The 19,383-nt window shown below is 38.4% G+C and overlaps 1 protein-coding gene across 2 annotated transcripts in view; it reads left to right on the top strand.

The window, feature by feature from the left end:
• Window positions 1-17,648, top strand: part of ANO2 (anoctamin 2) — a 190,218-nt gene extending 172,570 nt beyond the window's left edge. For both annotated transcript variants that reach the window (XM_068400623.1, XM_068400622.1), the window contains 5 exons: window positions 5,453-5,605; window positions 5,710-5,762; window positions 7,716-7,897; window positions 14,695-14,800; window positions 16,376-17,648. In XM_068400623.1, the coding sequence (XP_068256724.1) occupies window positions 5,453-5,605; window positions 5,710-5,762; window positions 7,716-7,897; window positions 14,695-14,800; window positions 16,376-16,657 (776 nt within the window). In that variant the 3' untranslated portion in view covers window positions 16,658-17,648. The remainder of the gene's footprint in view (window positions 1-5,452; window positions 5,606-5,709; window positions 5,763-7,715; window positions 7,898-14,694; window positions 14,801-16,375) is intronic.
• Window positions 17,649-19,383: the final 1,735 nt, after the last annotated feature.

The following is a 19,383-nucleotide window of genomic DNA, read 5'->3' as shown; positions in this document are numbered from 1 at the left end:
CTTTTCTTAGATAAAATCTCCTATTAATAAACTGCAGTGCAAGTTTTCTTGAAGAATTGTGCTACAATAGTTCTGAACTGACTGATGGAGAGTCAGCAGCTGCAGTGTGGACACTGCAAGCAAATTCAGGGCAGCCAGTGGTAGGAATGATGGTTTCAAGGATTCTGACTCTTGAACAAAGTTGTATTTCAACAGTTATTAGTTACAAAAGTGAAACATCTAATGAGGAGCAGGTCCAGCAAAATCAAGTACATGGCTTTGGTGTAACATAGAGCAAGCATTCAGTTCATGACTTTGAGCAAGCATCAAGACCAAGGCATTTAGTTTTACGGTAAAAGTCATATATAAATCCAAAAAAAAACCAAACCCATAAGACAGTAAAACCCAAAGTCTACAAGTCAGGCATACTTCCATTGACTGCAGTGGCATTTTACAGATACCAGTAGTGTAGGAAGAAGAGGCCAACACTTCACCATGGCAAAGAAACCCTAAATTTTCCTTTGGGGAAAGTTTTTGTGAGTCATTTCTTCAGTGAGCTGAATTCTGAATCTGATTTCAGTCAGCAGACTGTGCTGAAACTCTTTCTTGAACAGGCCTTGTAAGTCAAGAGCATGTCTGCACTTAGTTTTGACTTGCACCAGTGAAATTTCTGATGACTGTTTATTTTGATATTATTAACTGATATATGTTTGTGTTTTTTAGCAGACACTCTTCAGCAGAGTCACTATTAATGTTCCTGAGTGATCAGAAAATTTTGCTCAAGGAATCCTGAAACATAAATTGTCATTGTTAACATGTGTGAAATTTGTCATTAGTACTTCCTGTTTCTAAAACTGTGCCATGACTTTTGACCCAGCCCAATATACCAGATGACATGCATTCCCAAAGCAGGTAGCATGTATAGTGATTTCCTCATCCAGCTGGTAGCAAGTATGCAACATGTGTAACTAGCGTGCAGTGATAGGAGTTGGCAAGAAATTGGTGTTTAGAGTAGCAATAAATATTGCTAATGAAAAAAACTTTATGAAACCCGCTCCAAAACCAGCTGAATGATGCATGTGAATTTGTGAACTTTATACCACTACTGTTTTCTTGAGAAGGAATTGAGATCAGCAATGACTTTCAGATTCTTATTTCATTTGGTCTTCCCTTCTGCAGTCTAACCCCTCTAAGAGTCCAAGGTTCATGTGGCAATTAATTGAAAATATTTTTTTCTCAAAGAGAAATAATAATAAAGGGTTTCATCATCCAACTTTTGTTAAAAATCACCGGCAAAACTCCCTTTTGAATTTGAAGAAGAAAATTATCCGATACAGTGTCCGTAGCTACCAACTGCCATAAGGATTAATCTTAGTTTGGAAGAATTTCCCCTAAAGCAGGAAAAGCCATCAAAAAGGCAATGTGTGAGGCAGCAAAAGGGGAAAATAAAAAGGAATCATTGAAGAGAAACCTGCATTTTTCTATAATCTCTATAATGAGGATGGATTTGAAAATACCAACTCAGCCTGTTGTGTGTAGGCTTGTTGCATACATTTATTACCAGAGAGTAGTAAATTACATCTTTTCCTTAGTTTCTCAGCCTGGCTTGGCTGTATATTGAAAAGTTTCTTCTTAGGACTTGGAAAGTCGCTCAGCACAGGAGTGATTCTTTCATTGTTTACTTCCAGTAACACATGATCCTATGACAGATATTATTGATACAGAAGTAAGAAAAAAAGCAACAGAATGAGTAACAATTACCTTCTCTTAGGTTAGGTTTTGATGTAAAAGATACTAGGGTTACTCACACTAGTCAGTGTGTCAATCTGGTAGAACCTGAATGATATTCACTGTGGAAGGTTTTATACTGGGGACTGATTCTGTATCCCTTACACAAGAACACTAGCCATCACTCTCCAGATACATAATTTAAAAGCCTTGATTTGTGCTCTTAATCTTAATTTGGAGACAAGAGTTAGGGGGACAGTGTGTGCTCTGTCTGTCTTTGCTGAGGTTGGGTTCTGTTCAGGCTCTGTGCACAGAGAAACAGCTTCTGTGAAAAGTGGACTTCTGAGAAGCACTGTGGTCTGAAAGGCTTCTCTTGATGCTGTTTGTCTTTTACAGTTTTTTTCTCAGGGCCCAGCCAGCCTAAGCCTGGATGAGATGTTGCAGGTGTGGTATCAGGTGTTGAAAACATTATGGGCTGGCTCTGAGGCCTTTGCCTCTTTCCTGCATAAGTCAGACAGTAAAGGTGACTTGTCCTGGGCACTAATAGTATGTGATTTTGTTTTTTTCACTCATCAGAAATAAAGTCTCTGTCACTGACAGCACATCTAGTCTCCTGCTTTGATGCCACAGAAGGTGTTATTTCCCATGTCCTTGGCTTCCCCTTATACACAACCTTCAGTCATTTTGTTCACTAGGTTGTGCTATGAGGCTGCGTGATGTTCATCTCTGTTGGCTCCAGGCTGGCCTACCAGGCAAGTAGGAAAGCTATGAAAGAGGCTGGATGTCCAGAGGTCCAACTCCTAGCACAGGTCTCTAGCCTTTTGCCTCAAAGCACAGGAGAATAATCACCCAGGTCAGGTAGGGCTCCTATGAGGGATCATAGAGTTATACACGAACACTAGAAGAGCTTTGTATTCCAGGGTTGCCATCAAGTCCTCCAGCCAAAAATAAGATGTCTCAGCATCATCTGTCCTTGATGGAACAGTCTTTGTGAGTGCCCTAAAAGTATTGTGAATGTTTCCACTGTAACTGGACAGGTGTCCACGGAACTCCAGAATGCTGCGACTAGATTGCTTTTGGGACCTGAACTGTATGGCAGGGCTTCTTCTCTTTTTAATCCATGCAGCTTTAAAGATTGACATATTTGTTTCTACAAATACTGATCAAACTAAACAAGTACCTTTAAATTGATGAGGCTGTTCACAGACTGCTTGTTTTGAATAGTTGTTTGTCAGTTTACTACACAAGACCATGTAAATTATGGTGTGCTTGGTTTTGCTTTTGGGTTTTTTTGCCTGCTTTTTGCATCATTCACACTTTCATAAAAAGGAGGCTAGAAGATTGAAGAGATTTCAAGATGGCCACACAAACACTTCTGGCATAGATTTTTCTATGAAGACATATTTACACAATTGTCCAGAAGTCCTTTGCATATCTTGAACAATCTTTCATGGACTTGAAAAAAAATTAAACTGCATTTTCCCAGGCAATGAATAAAAGGACCTACAAACAACATCAAAGCGAATGTGTGTGGTTTATACTTAAAGCATTGCAAATAACTCTTTTTTTTTTTTTTTTTTTTTTTTTTTAACAGAATCCTTCCAGCTCTATTCCTGCTAAATTCACTTAAAACCAAATAAGGCATATTTTGGTGCTATGTGTTTTTCTAAGCATTTCACATTTTGGGGGACATTACTCTAACATCTGTTTTTATTTCCTTGTTAATTCCTTTTCCTGACTCTGAAATAAAATATTCAGGGAAGTATGATTTCAATGATAGGATATTTGTATGCTTTGAAAAAGCTCCATCTTAGTGTGTGTTAGGATATACTCTTTATCTCAAAGCAAAACAATGAGAATGAAAATCAAAAGACCATGTATGTGATACAGAGATAATACTTTACTGTGCAAATATATTGTCACTGAGAAAAGAAAAGCAGGAATGTCAGTCAGAAGACTTGCAATCTACACACAAAAAAAGATGTATGCAAGAGAAGATCCTGGAGAAAGTTGTTTTATCAGTTAGTTGTAGGCTGTGACAACAGTGCCTAAGGAAATGATTTTAAAGCAAACAGTTGTGCTACGTAAACCCCTGATTTTCATCATAAGTGCAACTGATTGCTCCCATAGTGGAGAGAGCGCTCATACAGGGATTTGCCGAAAAAGAAGCCACAATAAATAGGGCCTCATACACACCAACCCTTTTCCCTTTTTCTATACTACTATTTATTTAATTCTGAAGTGTAAGCCAAAGTTAGATTTATTAGTTTAATCTTACTGGGATTACCGCCTTTGCATTTGGGCAGCGTGCTTTTCAGTCCCTTTCCTCTTCTACTCCTTATTAGTTTTCTGGGATAATAAACCTCTCTCACTTCCCTAAAGTAATACTTTAAAATAATGTAGCGTTTTTACAAGGAAATTATCCAGTCTCATGAGTAACATTCACCACTGATGCCTGCTGCTTTCCATGGAAGACACAGCCCTTTAGGTGGTTTGTTAATTCCTCAGCACTTTGGAGAAAAAAAAAAAAAAAAAGTCAGCCTTTTTCAGGCTCTAATTGTGCCCTAATGAAATTTACTCCAGATGAGGTAGATCCTGAATTGTCACTGAAAGAAAGGGGAATTAAGGATACTCTGCCTACCCAAAAACTGAAGAAGCTTGCTTGGAGGTACTTGGTTTTCTACTACATTGTTCCAAACATCTCTAGAGCACTGAAAGTTGTCAGAAAAACAGTTGTGTCAGCACTGTGCTTTTGTGGGGTGATATTGGTTCCTTAGCTGTTTAGAAGATGATTTGTTTGCTTGAAGACAGGTCATCCTATGCCCTAGAAAAGAGGCGGAATTCAATCAGAAAGCAATATGGTCTTTTTGTTTATATCATTATACTATGGGTGCTGAGCTGAACTCTGTGGTGCTAGTAGTCTAGTACTGGGAACAAGATGGCACAAAATGTGCCATCCACTTCAAAGTGAGAGGGTTTTTGTTGGTTGTTGGGTTTTTTCCTTGTGGAAGAAGCCGGGCTTATGAGTTTTGTATCTGTTCTAGCAGGTATGGAGAACTCAGGAAGTCTGTGCTTCATTGCAATACTACTTGTTCTTTAGGACCGGTAGACTAGGACTTTCTTTCTCCCAAACTACTTCACCCAAATTGCAAAACCAGAAAAATAAAGTGCCAACAGCATTCTCCTTTGCTAGGACTTAGAGAGGAAGATTTCTAACTTTGGAGGTTATCAGTGACATAAGGAGGGATGAAAATGCTATAAGATACCACAGACTTGTGCATCCACAAATATAGTTACTCTGTTCCTGCTCTTGACAGATTGCCATGGAGTTTTCCAAAGGAGGTTGTAAAGAAACAGTGACACCTTGTAGATTTTCTCCTTTTGCTTACTTCTGTATCATTTTCTTACAGGCAAAAGGACAGGGAAAACCAGCACAGTCTTAATCAGTTAATTATGTATAAATACTGAAGAATACACCCCAAACCCTTTGTCTTTTATTAAATTTATTATTTAATTTGGCTGGTGCTTGTGCTAGAGACTAGAAGCATTATTAGAAACCTTCATAAAGCATAGTGACAAACCTTTCTCTCTTTCGTAGCCTTGCTTTGTGATATTTATTACTGGGACGAAATTGTGGAGTTGTATGGGTTTTGTAACCCACAAAGCTCATCAATGTTTTGCTGTCAGCTGCATTTACCAGCTCCCTTCAGAAAATACCAAAAAACATTGCATATTTCTCTTCCAGTTATCCAGTTTGGGTTTGTCACACTCTTTGTTGCCTCCTTCCCTCTGGCACCTCTCTTTGCTCTTCTGAACAACATCATAGAAGTCCGGCTTGATGCAAAAAAGTTTGTTACTGAACTGAGGAGGCCAGATACAGTAAGAGCAAAAGATATAGGTAAGTAATGAAAAAACATTACAGTGAAGATAAGACCAAAAATTCAATAAGGAAGAAGAAAAATGATACTGAATCCATTAATAAGTTCTGTTTTTCACTTACAGGAATTTGGTATAACATTTTGAGTGGTATTGGAAAGCTTTCAGTTATCATTAATGTAAGTATTTGGTTACACCAGTTTCTAATCATCATCTTGGGAGCTTATACTGTTCCTCCAACATAATCTAAAAGTGAAGTCTACCTTTCTTAATTGTTATAAAATACAATAAAATCTAAATTATCCAGTTCATTCTTGTGGAAGTATAAAACATGATTTAGTTACAATTAAGATGACCATTCACTCATCTCATTCTTTCTATCCTTGTGTTATGTAGGACAGGAAGACTAAATCATGTAAGAACAACCAATGAGGGGATGTAAGCAGGCAACACTCCAGATAATTCTTAAAGATCTACTTCTCATTCACATCCATACCTTTTTCTGTTACTCTGCTAGTATATCTGTTGGTATGAATAAAAAGGATGTAAATATAACATCCTAGATTCTAGGAGCAGAAAATCCTTAACTAGATAGCATTAGCATTTGTTCTGATATATACAGGTATGGTTATAACCCTAAACATAATTTCTCCCACAGAGTGAGTATTTTTGTAAGAGCAGCTTTTTTTTTTGAGTTGGGTTACACACTTCCCAAGCTACAATATCTTAAAAGAAAAATATGTTCTTTCATAGAACAAGAATGATTACATGAACATAATGCATGTCTGGTAGACAGATATATTAGGTTTATTGTTCTACATGTATTTCTTAAGTAAAATTTTCCTGTATATGATTTAAGATAAAAAAAAGACTCATACCCTAGGAGTTTAATCATACTACTATCTAGTGGGTTTTTGACCCACAGATCATAGAATCATTTAGGTTGGAAAATACCTTTAAGATCATCGAGTACAGCTGTAAAATACCAAAGATATCAAAGCACTTTAGAAGGGCAGATGATTGTCACTACTGAAGGGGAAACTTGTGCAGAGGTTTTATGCAATTTATCTAGTACAATAACTTCCAGTACAACAGCCCTCTGTAGGAGTATGTAAGCTATCATTACTACTGGGAGCACTATAGTGCCTGCAGAGAAGCAGTGGTGTTTGACTTGGGTGAAGCATTGTTCACTTATGGCTTGGTCATTTCCAGGATTTAAGGTAGGAAATCTGTGCAGCCCTGCACATACCCATAATTTTGCTGCCAGGCATAGATTTCAGGTTTCCAGGATTGATCTGTGATGGATGAGCAAAACTCTGCAGCCTCTCAGTTTTATCTGAATACACTTCGCAGATTTATGATCCATGATTATTTTCGGTGTCAAACAAACTCTGAATATTTTTATTGTCTGGTGGTTCCATTAAAATATCAGTTAGATACTTTTTCTTGACAGAAATGTAAATATGTGCATACCCAATTTTAAAAAATACTGAATGCTCAGTTCTGCTTCTCCATCTGAATAATATTGATGCAGAAGAACTATTTAGCAAAACGTAGCTTTAAATTAATCTAATGATTTTTTTTATATGATCTAGTTACTTCTGTGTCTGATTCACTTCACAATTATACCAGTTTTATAACAGCATGAGATCCGCTGATGTCAGATGTGTAAATCCTGATGCAGAGGGGAAAATGGAGGATGACTACCTTACACTCAGTTGGTTTATCTGTCTCAGATAACACTGTGTAACTGCACCAAATTATACTCCAAATTATACCAGCTAGCTATTATGTCTTGTAGTTTTTTAAAACTGGTGATAAACCTCCTAATGGCTCCAGGGATGGAAAGAGTTGGAGAAATGTACAGTACATTAATTGCTTTTGCTACTCTATGCTCTAAGAAATATTCTACTTCCCTAACTACAACCTTCCCGTGGAGAGACAGAGCAGGTTACTATGCATTTATATATGTATACGTTCTGTACCAAGTTTGGCCATTTAACTCTCACTTCATCACCACTCTAAATTTACTTGAACGTGAAAATTATCACCTGAATTAACTTAATGTGAAACATGTTAGACATAGAGTCATGACGCTGTTTTTTGGTTTGTTTTTTTTTTTTGTCTCTCAGGCTTTTGTAATTGCTGTCACATCTGATTTCATTCCACGTCTTATGTATCAATATGCATACAGTCAAAATGGAACCATGCATGGCTTCATCAATCACACGCTCTCATACTTCAATGTCAGTCATCTCAAGGCTGGAACACAGCCAGAAAACTCCCCGTTTGCACAGGATGTTTTATTCTGCAGGTAAAGTTGCAGTCAATTCTAATGACAGCTTGCATAGTAAAAGTAATTACTTTGGGTCTTTTGTCAGACAAAAGTTTTCCACCTGGGAGCTGATAATATTTGTGCCTTTAAAAAGGTGGTTTTAAGAGTACAGCTTTTAGAGTATTCTCACTGTGTCAGAAGGTTCTTAGATGGGTTTTTCCACTGCATTAAAAGGCAAAATAAACAATTTAGGCAGACTTACTCAAATAAAAAAAACCCTTTCATTATTGAAAGACATAATTTTAAAAACAATGAGTTTTGAAATGGACACCCACTAATTAGTACCAGGATTTCTTTCTCTTTATTAAGTTCAGTGTTTACTTGATGAGATCTGAGTTTTCATTATATTCTGCCCATCTTTAAAACCTGCACCATTCCCCATCTACATGTCTTTTATTTCAGATTCATCTTTTCAGACACAGGAAACAAGGCTCAACTTCCTTTAAAATGTGTCCAAAATGTCTAGTCCACTACTCCCATAGTGCACATACCTATGGAATAGTTCCAGTTTGCATGAGAAATCACTAACGTGGTTCCAGGGCTCTCAAAGTAACCTTGCTTTTTTATAAAATTATGCAGAATTTCAAGGAGCTCTTTTAAGGCAATACAACCCAAGGCTCTGCAAAACAGAGCTCCTCAGGTCAGGGCTATATTCAAGAGCCTACCTCACCTACCTTTTGGACTCCCTTGAAATCACACTGTGCATAGCCTCTGCAATGGCAAGAAATCATCACAAAACTTGCTTTTCCATTTTCTTTGGAAGGAGAGCCTTCATTTGTATGTTTTTTACTACACGGAGGTCTTTAATCGGCCTCCCTTGTTTTGATGCGTAATGTATTTGCATATGTTTGCTGTCTTTTTCTGATGTGTGTCAAGGTTTTTGAATCTGATACTCCTGATAGTTAACATCTGAACGTGCCCTGGTTCTAAAACTAGTTTCCCCTCTCCCAACCTCCTTTCTCAAACTCAGGTTTTCAGTCTCCTGCTTTCATTGTGCAGTTTTACTCTGAGCTAAATTTTGGCTAAGGTGCCAAAGGTGGGATTCTTGAAATCACCGTATTCTCTCAGCATCACTGTCAAAGCAAGGGCACAAAATCAGTTACTGAGGAGAGCAGAATTATAAGACAAATCTTACAGGTGACATTCACATAACATCTAGCATCAGATTGGCCATTTCTTGCAATGCTGGTTTATTGAATATTCAGATATTGACAGAGAATACTGTTAGTATTGTAGATATAGTGGCTATCAAGTAGCGTTTTCTGGTTAGAGCTTCAGAAGTATTCTTTCCTCCCATTCACTTGAATTCATTGTCCTTGATAAATCTGTATTCAAAATACAGATAGATTTCTTCATTATTAGTTCCAATGATCCGTGCATTTCTGCATATCTGACATTCAGAGTTTCTTGAAGAAAATGTATTTACAGAGTAGATACAGATAGCTAAGGCAGCTCGAAATTTTTGTAGGATTCCATTGATTTATGACTCTGTCTCTTCTATAAATCTGCAAGAGCACCTCTTGGTGTGACACAGAAGGCTTGTAACTAAAGCTAGTTAGGATGCACATTTTTGTCCTACCAAAATGTTTGTCTTCATGTTAAAGTTGGGGAGAGGAAATATTCCAAATAAATCAAATATTTTGATTTAAAAAAATAAAAACCCCACAAAATCAAATTAATTTTAAATATTTTCTGATTTTACCCTTCTAAAAATAAATTAATTTAGAAACAAGCAGCCACTTAAAAGCAAAGAGAGAAATTAACTTTGTAATTATGCTTCTAACTTAGCTGCTGTAAATTGCCCTTCAAAATAGTTCACTTCTTTTCACTGATTATTTAAGGGATCATATTCTAGTTAGGTTTCTAAGTAGCCAAAAACCTCTCCTTGCTTCTAAATGACTGCACATTTTTAAATGTAGACTATATACCTATCTCCCATGAATTTTTTTTTCCTTTCTGATTTTCTAAGGGAATAAGAAGTTTTGCTAAAATAGCTTGAGAAGGGGTAGATGGAAGTCCTTCAATGAGGCCTACAAATCCATACCCATCTTAGAGAATATATTAAGTACAGTAATGTAATAATTTTCAAGAAAGAAGTCTTAAAGTTGGCATTATTCAGTGTAGTCTATGCAAGTTTATCTCCTGCTCCTGTGCAAGCAAAGTTTAACCATACTTAGGATCCCACTTATTTTGAGCAGGGTATTTATCTCACCCAACTATAAGCCATAAAAATTATTTATCTTGGTACCTTCACTGGAAGCAGAGCAAATGCAAAGAGAATTCTGGCCCTCTAACTCAGGAACTGCTCTTGGGATTGCCTTTGGGACGTACCTACCTTCTTATCTTGACTACGACAGATGCTAGGTGAATGCACAGATAGGACTCCTAACTTCTGAGCAGGTAAAGAGAGAGAATATAACTTCAGTACAGCCATGTCCTTGTGTCAGGAACTTTGTTAAAGGGATCTGTTCTGCATCTCAGGAGGCAGTCAGATGAGAGCTGAGAGCAGGCAAAAAGGTGAAAATGGTCTCTGGTGCTTAAAGCTGTATGCTGTTCTCTATCTTCTGTTTTGCTTGTGGCAGACAGTGCAAAGCACCTTAAATCTCGGGGCTGTCCTCTTTTTTCTCAAAATGTTGTTCCCTGTTAGCTCTGCTATTCCCCATTTCAGTATGTGTCTAGGAGTTATTTCTTAGTATAATGTTATGTGTGAGAGTATACAGCATCTCTGTCCTTTCTGATAGACTTGTAAGTCTGTGAAATGCTTTTCTGCTCTCAGTTTAATTTGTATCTCCAAATTAGCCTGTATTTTCCTTCAACATGCATCTCAATCCATATGGATCTCCCACTTCACCGTGACTTGCTCCTTTCACTTAGCTACTGTTTACCTGGTCTCAGTCACTGGCCTCTATTTATGGTGTATGAGTGTATTTGGAAATGTGTGCATTAACAATAGTGATGAAAGGCACTCCTCAGATTAGTGTGGATTCAACAGCCAAAATAGAGGGAGAAGGGAATAATCCACACTAGGTATAAAAGTGCTCCCTGCCTGATAATATCAAGTCTATCCCACTGAGAAAAAAAAAAACATTGTTGCAAAAAAGAAGCATATATTAAATGTTTGACCATGTACAAGTCTGAATGAAAAACAACTATGAGACCATTTCTGTTCCATTACCAGGAAACAATTAGGAAAAGATGTCAGCGTCCACATTCACTGTTTCTCATTATCGCCCATCTCATTTGAACCTTATCAAAACCTCAGCTTTGGACAGAACTATCACTGTGATAAAATATGGGGCATCTAGCTTGTGTCCCAAGAGACAAGCAACAAACACTGGAAATAAAAATCTATTTTCTGTTTCTGGCAAATATGTTGGGAACAAGCTGACCTCTCTTATTCTTAGATTTCTGTGACCTCTGAAGATAAATGTAGTTACAATAAGCTTGAATTTTGCTCCTTACGGGCATTGCCAGAGATTAAGGTATCTTAAAAATAACCATAACAAGCCAGAAACAACTCTCCCACCGAGCATCCAGAATACATTCTTTGAATATTTTGAGCAGCATTTTCAACAATGCTGTGAACTTTTTGACACTGCTTCCAAATAAACAATGCTGTAATGCCATTCTGACACATAGCATTATCTGTAATGATTTTTTTCAGAGCAAAACGACATTTGTGTAGCTGAAGGCAAATTAAAAGCAAACCCTGCTAAGTTATGTGACATTTTTATTGGTTTAGACCTTTTAATCTTTATAATCTAGTATGATAATGGAGTACATGAAAGCATGCTGATCACACTGAAAAGAAGAAAGCAGCAGATTGGGAGTCATTAAAGGAACTTTTAACACAAGTCTGCTCCAATATTCAGCAGATTGTTAAAGCATCTTTGAATTAATTAATTTAATTAATGACCTGGGATTCATCTTGTCTACTCCCAGTGATCAGTAGTAAATTCAAACGTTTTTCCCTGAACAACTCTTATATACTCCTGCATTGCTGAAGCACTACTTCCTTGTGATTCAGCCATGTTTTCTTCAATTTCCTGTCAAAGACCAGCTGAAAAAGGAGATAAAGCAGATCAGCTGATTTAGACTGATTTGCAGTTCCACCTACATACACATTTTGATTTTTTTCTACCAGTCTTTCTTTTTCCCCATGCAATATACTTGTTAAATATACTTGCACATTTCTCTTAGCTCTGGCTGCAGTTCAGTTTTGTCTAAGTCTTGCCTGGTCGTCTCCATCCATCCACAATTCCCAACATCTCTCTACTCTCAGTGTGCATTTTTCTTTTTTCTTTCAGAACTTTTCTGTGCTCTATTCTTAAACCACATTGACTACTTCATATTCTTTTCCTTTCTCAGTGGAATTAGGGTTGTTTGCTATTTTTGAAACACAAGTCTTTGCAGCACAGGTTGTTTGCTGCTAAATCGAGTATTTTAAGAATGAAGGATTGAAGAGGTGAGGGAAAATATGGCCTTTTTTTAAAAAAAAGAAACTACCTGTAGAATATAGTGGTTAGAAAAGACCTGGATTATTACACTTTGAAGTCCCATATGCCATAGAATAATTAAAAAGGTAGGTGGGGAGGAGGCCCAGCTACCTTGCCTTTAGCTCTGACAACATGTCCCTTCACCATAAATCATTTGCTAGTGTTCTGTTGAATGTAGATTCAGGCATCATAAGCAGTGTGATTTCCAGATGAGCCAGGTGAAATTTCCATGGGGTCTGATGTCCTGCAACACTTACATAGTTTGTGAAGCTCAGAGTACGTTAAATGGAAAACCTGCCACAGTTGGTGACCCTTCCAGGTGAACCTGGGCTCTGTTTCAAGACTGGGATTGATTTATAGTGCTAGGCAAAATCCACAACAAAGCCAGTGGTTTTCCTTGGCTTTGATGTTCAAGCAGATTAAATTCAATGGAACTGACTCTGGCCCTCACTGCAGCGTTCGTACACAGATTTGAGCAGCACACAGAAGTCCCTGTAGTACAGAAAGATACTAGAGTGGGAATCTCACAGTGCAGGCACTGCATAGGACCAAACAGCAATCCTGTGTAAAACAGGATGGAGAGCCCAGCTGCTGTGCACACACCACTGAACAAAACAAATAACCTGGGGTCTAACACAGCCCAGGTAGTGCTTCCATAAATTAACACAGCCCCCAATTTAAAGTAGTTTTCTCCTCCTCTCCCTCCTCCCTCTCCCCATCATGGGTTGTACCTTGTGTACTTTCTCTCCGGAAGGTGCAGCACAGAATTACATCCAGCATTTCAGACTGAATTTCTTAAGGTGGAAGGGGGAGGGAGAGGGCGGGCTGTACGGGGTGTATGGATTGTAAATGTATGATTTAACATGCAAAACCATGTGGATAGAACCTGAAGGTAATTTTGGTAAGCGCACCTGCAAACTGAAACCGACAGATTTTATATATGAACCTTCTCCATTTTCCCCTGATGGAGGCTTTTCCACAGTCTAATGAATCTTACTGTCAGGAAGGGTTTTGTGGTATTCAAAACAGATTTTCCCTTTCTTAATTTCATCCCATTACTCCTAGTCAAACACTGTGAACAGCACTAAATTATCCCTTTCAGTCCTAAGGGCACAATTTGTGCATGGTTATCATGTCCAACTGTGGCTGTTACTCACCAAAGTGGAGCAATACATGTGCTCTTCTTTAATCTTTTCTGGTGAGTCAGTCTCCTCAGCCCCTGGATTGTTTTGCTGAACTGCCTTCAATTTGTTGCTATCTTTTTCTTTCCCCCACCCCACCCCCCTTTTTTTTCTTCTGAAATCCTCACAGCTGAATGGCTGGATGCAGCATTCCAGGTGTGGCTTTACTTGAGCTGTGCAGAGAAGGGCTAATACCCCCCAGCACTATCGTGCCTTTTATTTATAGATCCAGAAGTTGTACTGTTCTGCTGCCATATTTCAAACTTGTGCTAACTTGCTGGCCACTGTAAGTTCCAGGCTACTTTCATTGCATTTTCTTTCAAAATCTATCCTTTCAAAGATCCTTCAATTGTTTTATTTTTAATTATTTTCCATTTCCCCAGATTATTTTCATTGTGTTTCCTGTCTGTATTTCTTATTGCTTTCTGTGTTTCCTGCTATTTGCAAAACTTTCCAATTTAGGAGCATCTGTGACTTTTATTAGCCTGTTGTTTACTTCCAAATGATTGACGATAATACTAAAAGCATCAATCTTTACACCAAACCACTAAGGCTCTGTTTTATCCTGTGTAAGGCTAGACAGTTGATTTAGGAAGTGCCTTTCCCGTAGCTCCACCTGTTGTTAATGCAAAGACAGGAACCACCAGAGTGTAAATCAGATTTTACATGGGCTTAATTATTCCCTAAATTTATCAACGTTTAGGTGAGATGAATGCAGGCTTGTCTTCTTTGGTCTGCCAATGCCTTGGACTTTCTCTATGCTTTAATTTCAACACTTTATTCCCTGTACACTGAGATCAATTTAACATTAACAAAAAAAGAGCACATTTGTAAATGCTGGAAAATCTGGAAATTTCCAACATCAGAACAGTGTGCTGATTTTGGTTACCACTGTGAAAACCAGACTAAGCTTGCTAAATTCAGTGGAGATAGTCCAGATCTAATTCTGGAGTTGTATTTCATAACAAGGGTTGAAGTAGAAACATCTGGAGGATTCGATTCCTTAGATTTCATGATTGGAAACTTGTGTTAATCGAAGAAATTAGTGCATGAGGAGATTGCTGGAATTGAGTGATAACTGAGCTGCCTTCATTGACAGGTTCAAAGACTACCGAGAACCACCTTGGTCCCAAAATCAGTATGAGTTTTCTAAACAGTACTGGGCAGTCTTATCTGCTCGCTTGGCTTTTGTTATTCTATTTCAGGTAAGTCTGTTGAGTTGCTGCAATTTCAGTCACAGAAATATCATAATAAATGGATTGAAATGAATGTGCAAAGAAGCCTATGTCCAATAGAGTTTTTCTGTTTGCAAATACCCAGCCTGACGTGCTTGCATTCAGCCTGCTGAGGTGTCAGTGGGCTGTAGCACAGGTTCTCCCTTTGGAGCACTGTGGCACACTTCCTCAGCAGAGGTTTCCTCTCACTTCATGGAAGGGAAACCCCACAGCCTGCATTAGCCCCTGGCACTGTCAGTGATCCCCAAAATAACCCAGGCTCTTGAATAAACCAGGTCCAGTTAAATGGACTCTGTCAGCTTTTATACTCTCAGGGGCACCACTTGTAAAAAGCACATAAATGCTATGTTGGCTTGCGAAGTGCTGTTCTTTACCCAAAGCAAGAAATATACAGAAGTAATAGATCTTCCAAGGTCTTCTGCTACTTTCTACAAATAAATGGAGTAAATTCTCCCCAGTGTGGAGATTTGATTGACAATGGATTTGCTATGACAGCTTGCCTTCCAAATAGTGGAAGTCTTCTGCTCTCCTCCATCATCTGGTGTCCCTCCACAGTCAAATTGGGCCCACCCCTCATACTGGAACGTGCCTATCTTTTCTCCTCACCTGCCAAATATTCCTAAGCGTGACTGTGAGTCTTGCTTGGTTTATATTGCCATCTTCTGCTTCTTTACTCCTTCTTCAGTAATTTTCCACCACTGGCTAGAAAACATTTGAAACCAACTGCTTATGCTGGGCTTCAAATAACCTGCCTATTGTTCTGCCAGAGTACATTCCCTGGTTAATTAGCTCCATTGTCTCAGATGGGGACAGAGGGTTCATGCTAGTAGCCTTGTCAGCAAAAGTCCTCACACTTTTTGAGGCATTGCACAACACAGCAGTTTTCAAAGCATTATCACAATAATATAAACCCCAAAGCATAAATTTCACAAGCAAGCAAAACGTTTTGCCGAGTCTGCTTCCTGCCTCTGTGTTATGAGCATCACCTGTAATGACCTTGACACTTGAGGTTCAGGGTTGTGGCTCGCACACTGTGGTAGTGTAAAAAAATCCTACTTGTCAGCCAACAGAAGGATTTGAGGACAGAATGACCATGAAAGTTGTCTGCTGTCTGCTCAGGCCACATTGGGAACACATGGGTATGATTGTGTTAGAGGATGCTTTCACTGATGTTGCCCTTATAGTAATGGATTTGGAACACAGTCTCAATTAATTTGATGTTGACAACTGAGCACCTTTGGATGCCTGTGAAGAATAAGGCTGTTTTAGCTACTTAGGCCATGAATCATTTGATGAATCCAAGTCCTTTCCTGTTTCAAACCTAACTGAAGCATGTGTTTAATTCAGCTGCTCCACTGAGGGGGAGTTGTACACAAATATGAGCTGTTTCTTGAACTAAGGCCTTAATCAACTGTTTAATACTACAAGCCATCAGCAAAATATGTTTGATACCTACCTCATAGCTATAGCAAAGGTTTGGTTTTGCTCTAGTGTGAGTATTTTGGATTTTTCGTACTTGCTTCTCATCTGTTGCTGTGTTTGCAGAACTTGGTGATGTTCCTCAGTGTTCTGGTTGACTGGATGATTCCTGACATCCCCAAGGACATCAGTGAACAGATGAAAAAGGAGAAGACCGTGCTTGTTGACTTCTTCCTCAAGGAAGAGCATGAAAAACTGAAGCTGATTGAAAGCTTTATCTCACGTGACAAGGAGAAGGACAAAAATGGGACCAAAGGCGAAAGGATCCGGGCAGCCAGCTTCTCTCAGTTTAACCGAAGTCAGAAAGGCAGCTTTGCCTCGTTTAGCTCAAAGCACACAGAAGTGTGACTCCTTAGGGAAGGGTAACATACTATGCTTAACTCTGCAATACCTGCTTACTGTGTGATGTGATTCTGAACCTGGAGCAAGGGAGAGACAGTCAAGGAAGAGACAACAAACAAGAAGGAGGCTGCTTTTACTTCCTTAGAAACTCCATATGCAAGGGTCCCTGTTACATTTTATACTCTACCTGAGCTGCAGCATTTCCAGACTTTATCAGTGCAAGATAAGGGCTATATTGTGGCTGTAGCTGGTCCTTGTGGTGATGCATGTGAACTGGGTAGGCATGCAGGTATTCTCCTCTCTTGTGCAGTCTCTGCAGTAGGACTGCAACAGTCCCTCTTCCTGCAGACACACTGTGGGGCATGGGGAAAAGAAGGGACACTCCTGCTCTAGTATCTATCTTTTGGCAGATCTGATCAACCATGGTGAAGTGCACACAACGCATGGTCTCACGGCTTGTAGCTGCCAGAGGATGGTTTGTAAACATGTGGAGTCTCAAGGAGTCATTGTGCCTTCCTGACATACACTGCCACTTGGTGCTGTCTCTGTAGAGCATGCAGGGCTGCTGTTAAGGGCACAGAGCTGTGGGAACAGAAGGAATGAAAATCACTGAGCACTTTCATCTACAGATATATTGTGTTTTGCTTAGCAGGAGTTTAATGCATGTGCTAATGAGCAGAGAGGCCACAACATATGCATCAGAATGAAGTAAAGCTGCTAGAACCAGGAAAGATCATTGTTATTCGTTGTCCTGAACAAAAAACACCCTGCATGTTTGATTCTCCTCTCACTTAGACTGGGAATTCAGACAGTATCAAGAGGAATCGCACCACTAAACCAACACCAGTGCGAAGCTGACGAGTGAGAATGGAATCAAGCCCTGTATATCATGTGGCATTTTCATGTACATCGAGCATAAAGTAACGAAAATTGCTGCTGCTGTGCGTTTACTGTGAAGTAAAATATTTTGCAGAACTGCATTTCATTGGAAGATAAACATATTCACTAATCAAGCTTTCATCTACAAGCATTTAATGAATAACTTTATTCTGTTATGAATGAAAATAAAACTTTCTTAAAAAATATATTTCTTTTACTGTAGATTCTGTCTCCAGCCTGACTTGAAATTTAGAGTCTGGATAAAAGATTTACTTCTTATTTTGTCTTCTCAACAATGCTTTCAAAACCATCAGAAACACAAACCAAAAGAAGTACTTCAGTTTCAGGCATTGTATACAATATGATTGCTCATTAACATTATAATGGTATTTTATATATTTCTGAAGCCTAAGAATTTCATTGTGGTCTTAGATGGAAAGATCTTTTTCTATGAGAACTTTTGGTAATTTAACGAGGGATGTGAAAATAATTGGTTTTTTTTCATTCAGTGCCTAAACTAAAGAAAATGAAAATGGGAGAACTGTTTCAGGGTGGGCTGAAATTAAAAGTTTCATTTTGGAGTTTCATTTTTAAAATTTCATTTAGGTTTATTTATCCCTTTTATATAGTAGAACAAATTTGAAATGATAACATCAACTTGAATAAAATTGCTAATGTTTAACTTTGTTGAAAAAAAAGTTTGACCTCTCAAAATGTTTTCTTCTTTTTCCCATGTCAAAACTCATTTGACGAATTTTAAATTAATTCAGGGAGAGTTATTCCTTCTCCTGAAACTGATTGTTTTTTTTTTTTTAATTAATAACAATTTGCTAGGGATATTGCCCAGAGCTCAGTTTGACTATATAACCTCAGGACTGCAAATACAGCTTGTAAATGTGTGAAAATGTGTAGTATTACAATGTTTCTCCCTCTAGTTTCTTCCTATAGTTTATAGGAAAACTATAGGAAAATAGTCATCTTCTTAAAAACAATTTAAGATTTTTCTTACTATAAATACCTCACAGTCACCTGTGGTCATGCGAACAACATCCTTGTCAGGCCTGAAAGTCACATTATTGCATGTGGGATGATGGGATTTATATGACCAAAACATAGCTATTAAAATTTAAGTAGGTTCCCTCTGCAATCACCAGAGAGAGGAAGGCACCACCAGCCAGCTACTCATCCCATCTTGACACTGCTGCCTGAGACGGGCAGATGAATCACCTTGGAGGATGCCCTTCTCCTTCCCCGCACTGCAGTGGGAGCACTGATTTCTGCCTTAGATGATTGTGCACTTGGGCTTTAGGTTGCAGAACACCAGCACCTAACCTCCCGAGTCAAGAGTGCTTAAGATGTTTAGATCACTGAAAGAACTAGTGACTGCTAGATTCCAAACTGATCATGTTTGTTTTGCTTTAATTTTTCTAGGTGCTTGAATTAATATCTTTTTTAAGAATTTGGCTCCCTGCTGGAAATCTGTGACAGGTCTGAGACACAAACCTTGGTTCCCTCCTCTAAGATTAACATTTAAATGAGGACACTGTCTCTTCTCAAAATCAAATTGTCTCACCTTACTTTCAAAAGACCAACAAGCCCCATTGGGGATTCCATGGTCTAATATATTAAGACAGCCAATATTAATGACATCTATTCCCTTATTTACACTAGAGGGTATTCTGGTGGTGGATTTGGGGGTTTGGAACTGTCTATGTTTGTTGTTTACAACTCTAGTTGATTGAAATACAATCAGTTTTCTTTACTCCAAAATGCCTTTGATGGGGAGAAACATTATGTTTCCAAACAGTAGAAATATCAGTCTTGCCAGACCTTTAGATTATCATAATGCTTCC

This window comes from Nyctibius grandis, chromosome 5 (assembly GCF_013368605.1).
Source record: "Nyctibius grandis isolate bNycGra1 chromosome 5, bNycGra1.pri, whole genome shotgun sequence".
Classification (NCBI taxonomy): Eukaryota; Metazoa; Chordata; class Aves; order Nyctibiiformes; family Nyctibiidae; genus Nyctibius; species Nyctibius grandis.
The sequence above is the reverse complement of the archived record's forward strand: the minus strand, read 5'-3'. Positions and strand labels throughout refer to the sequence as shown.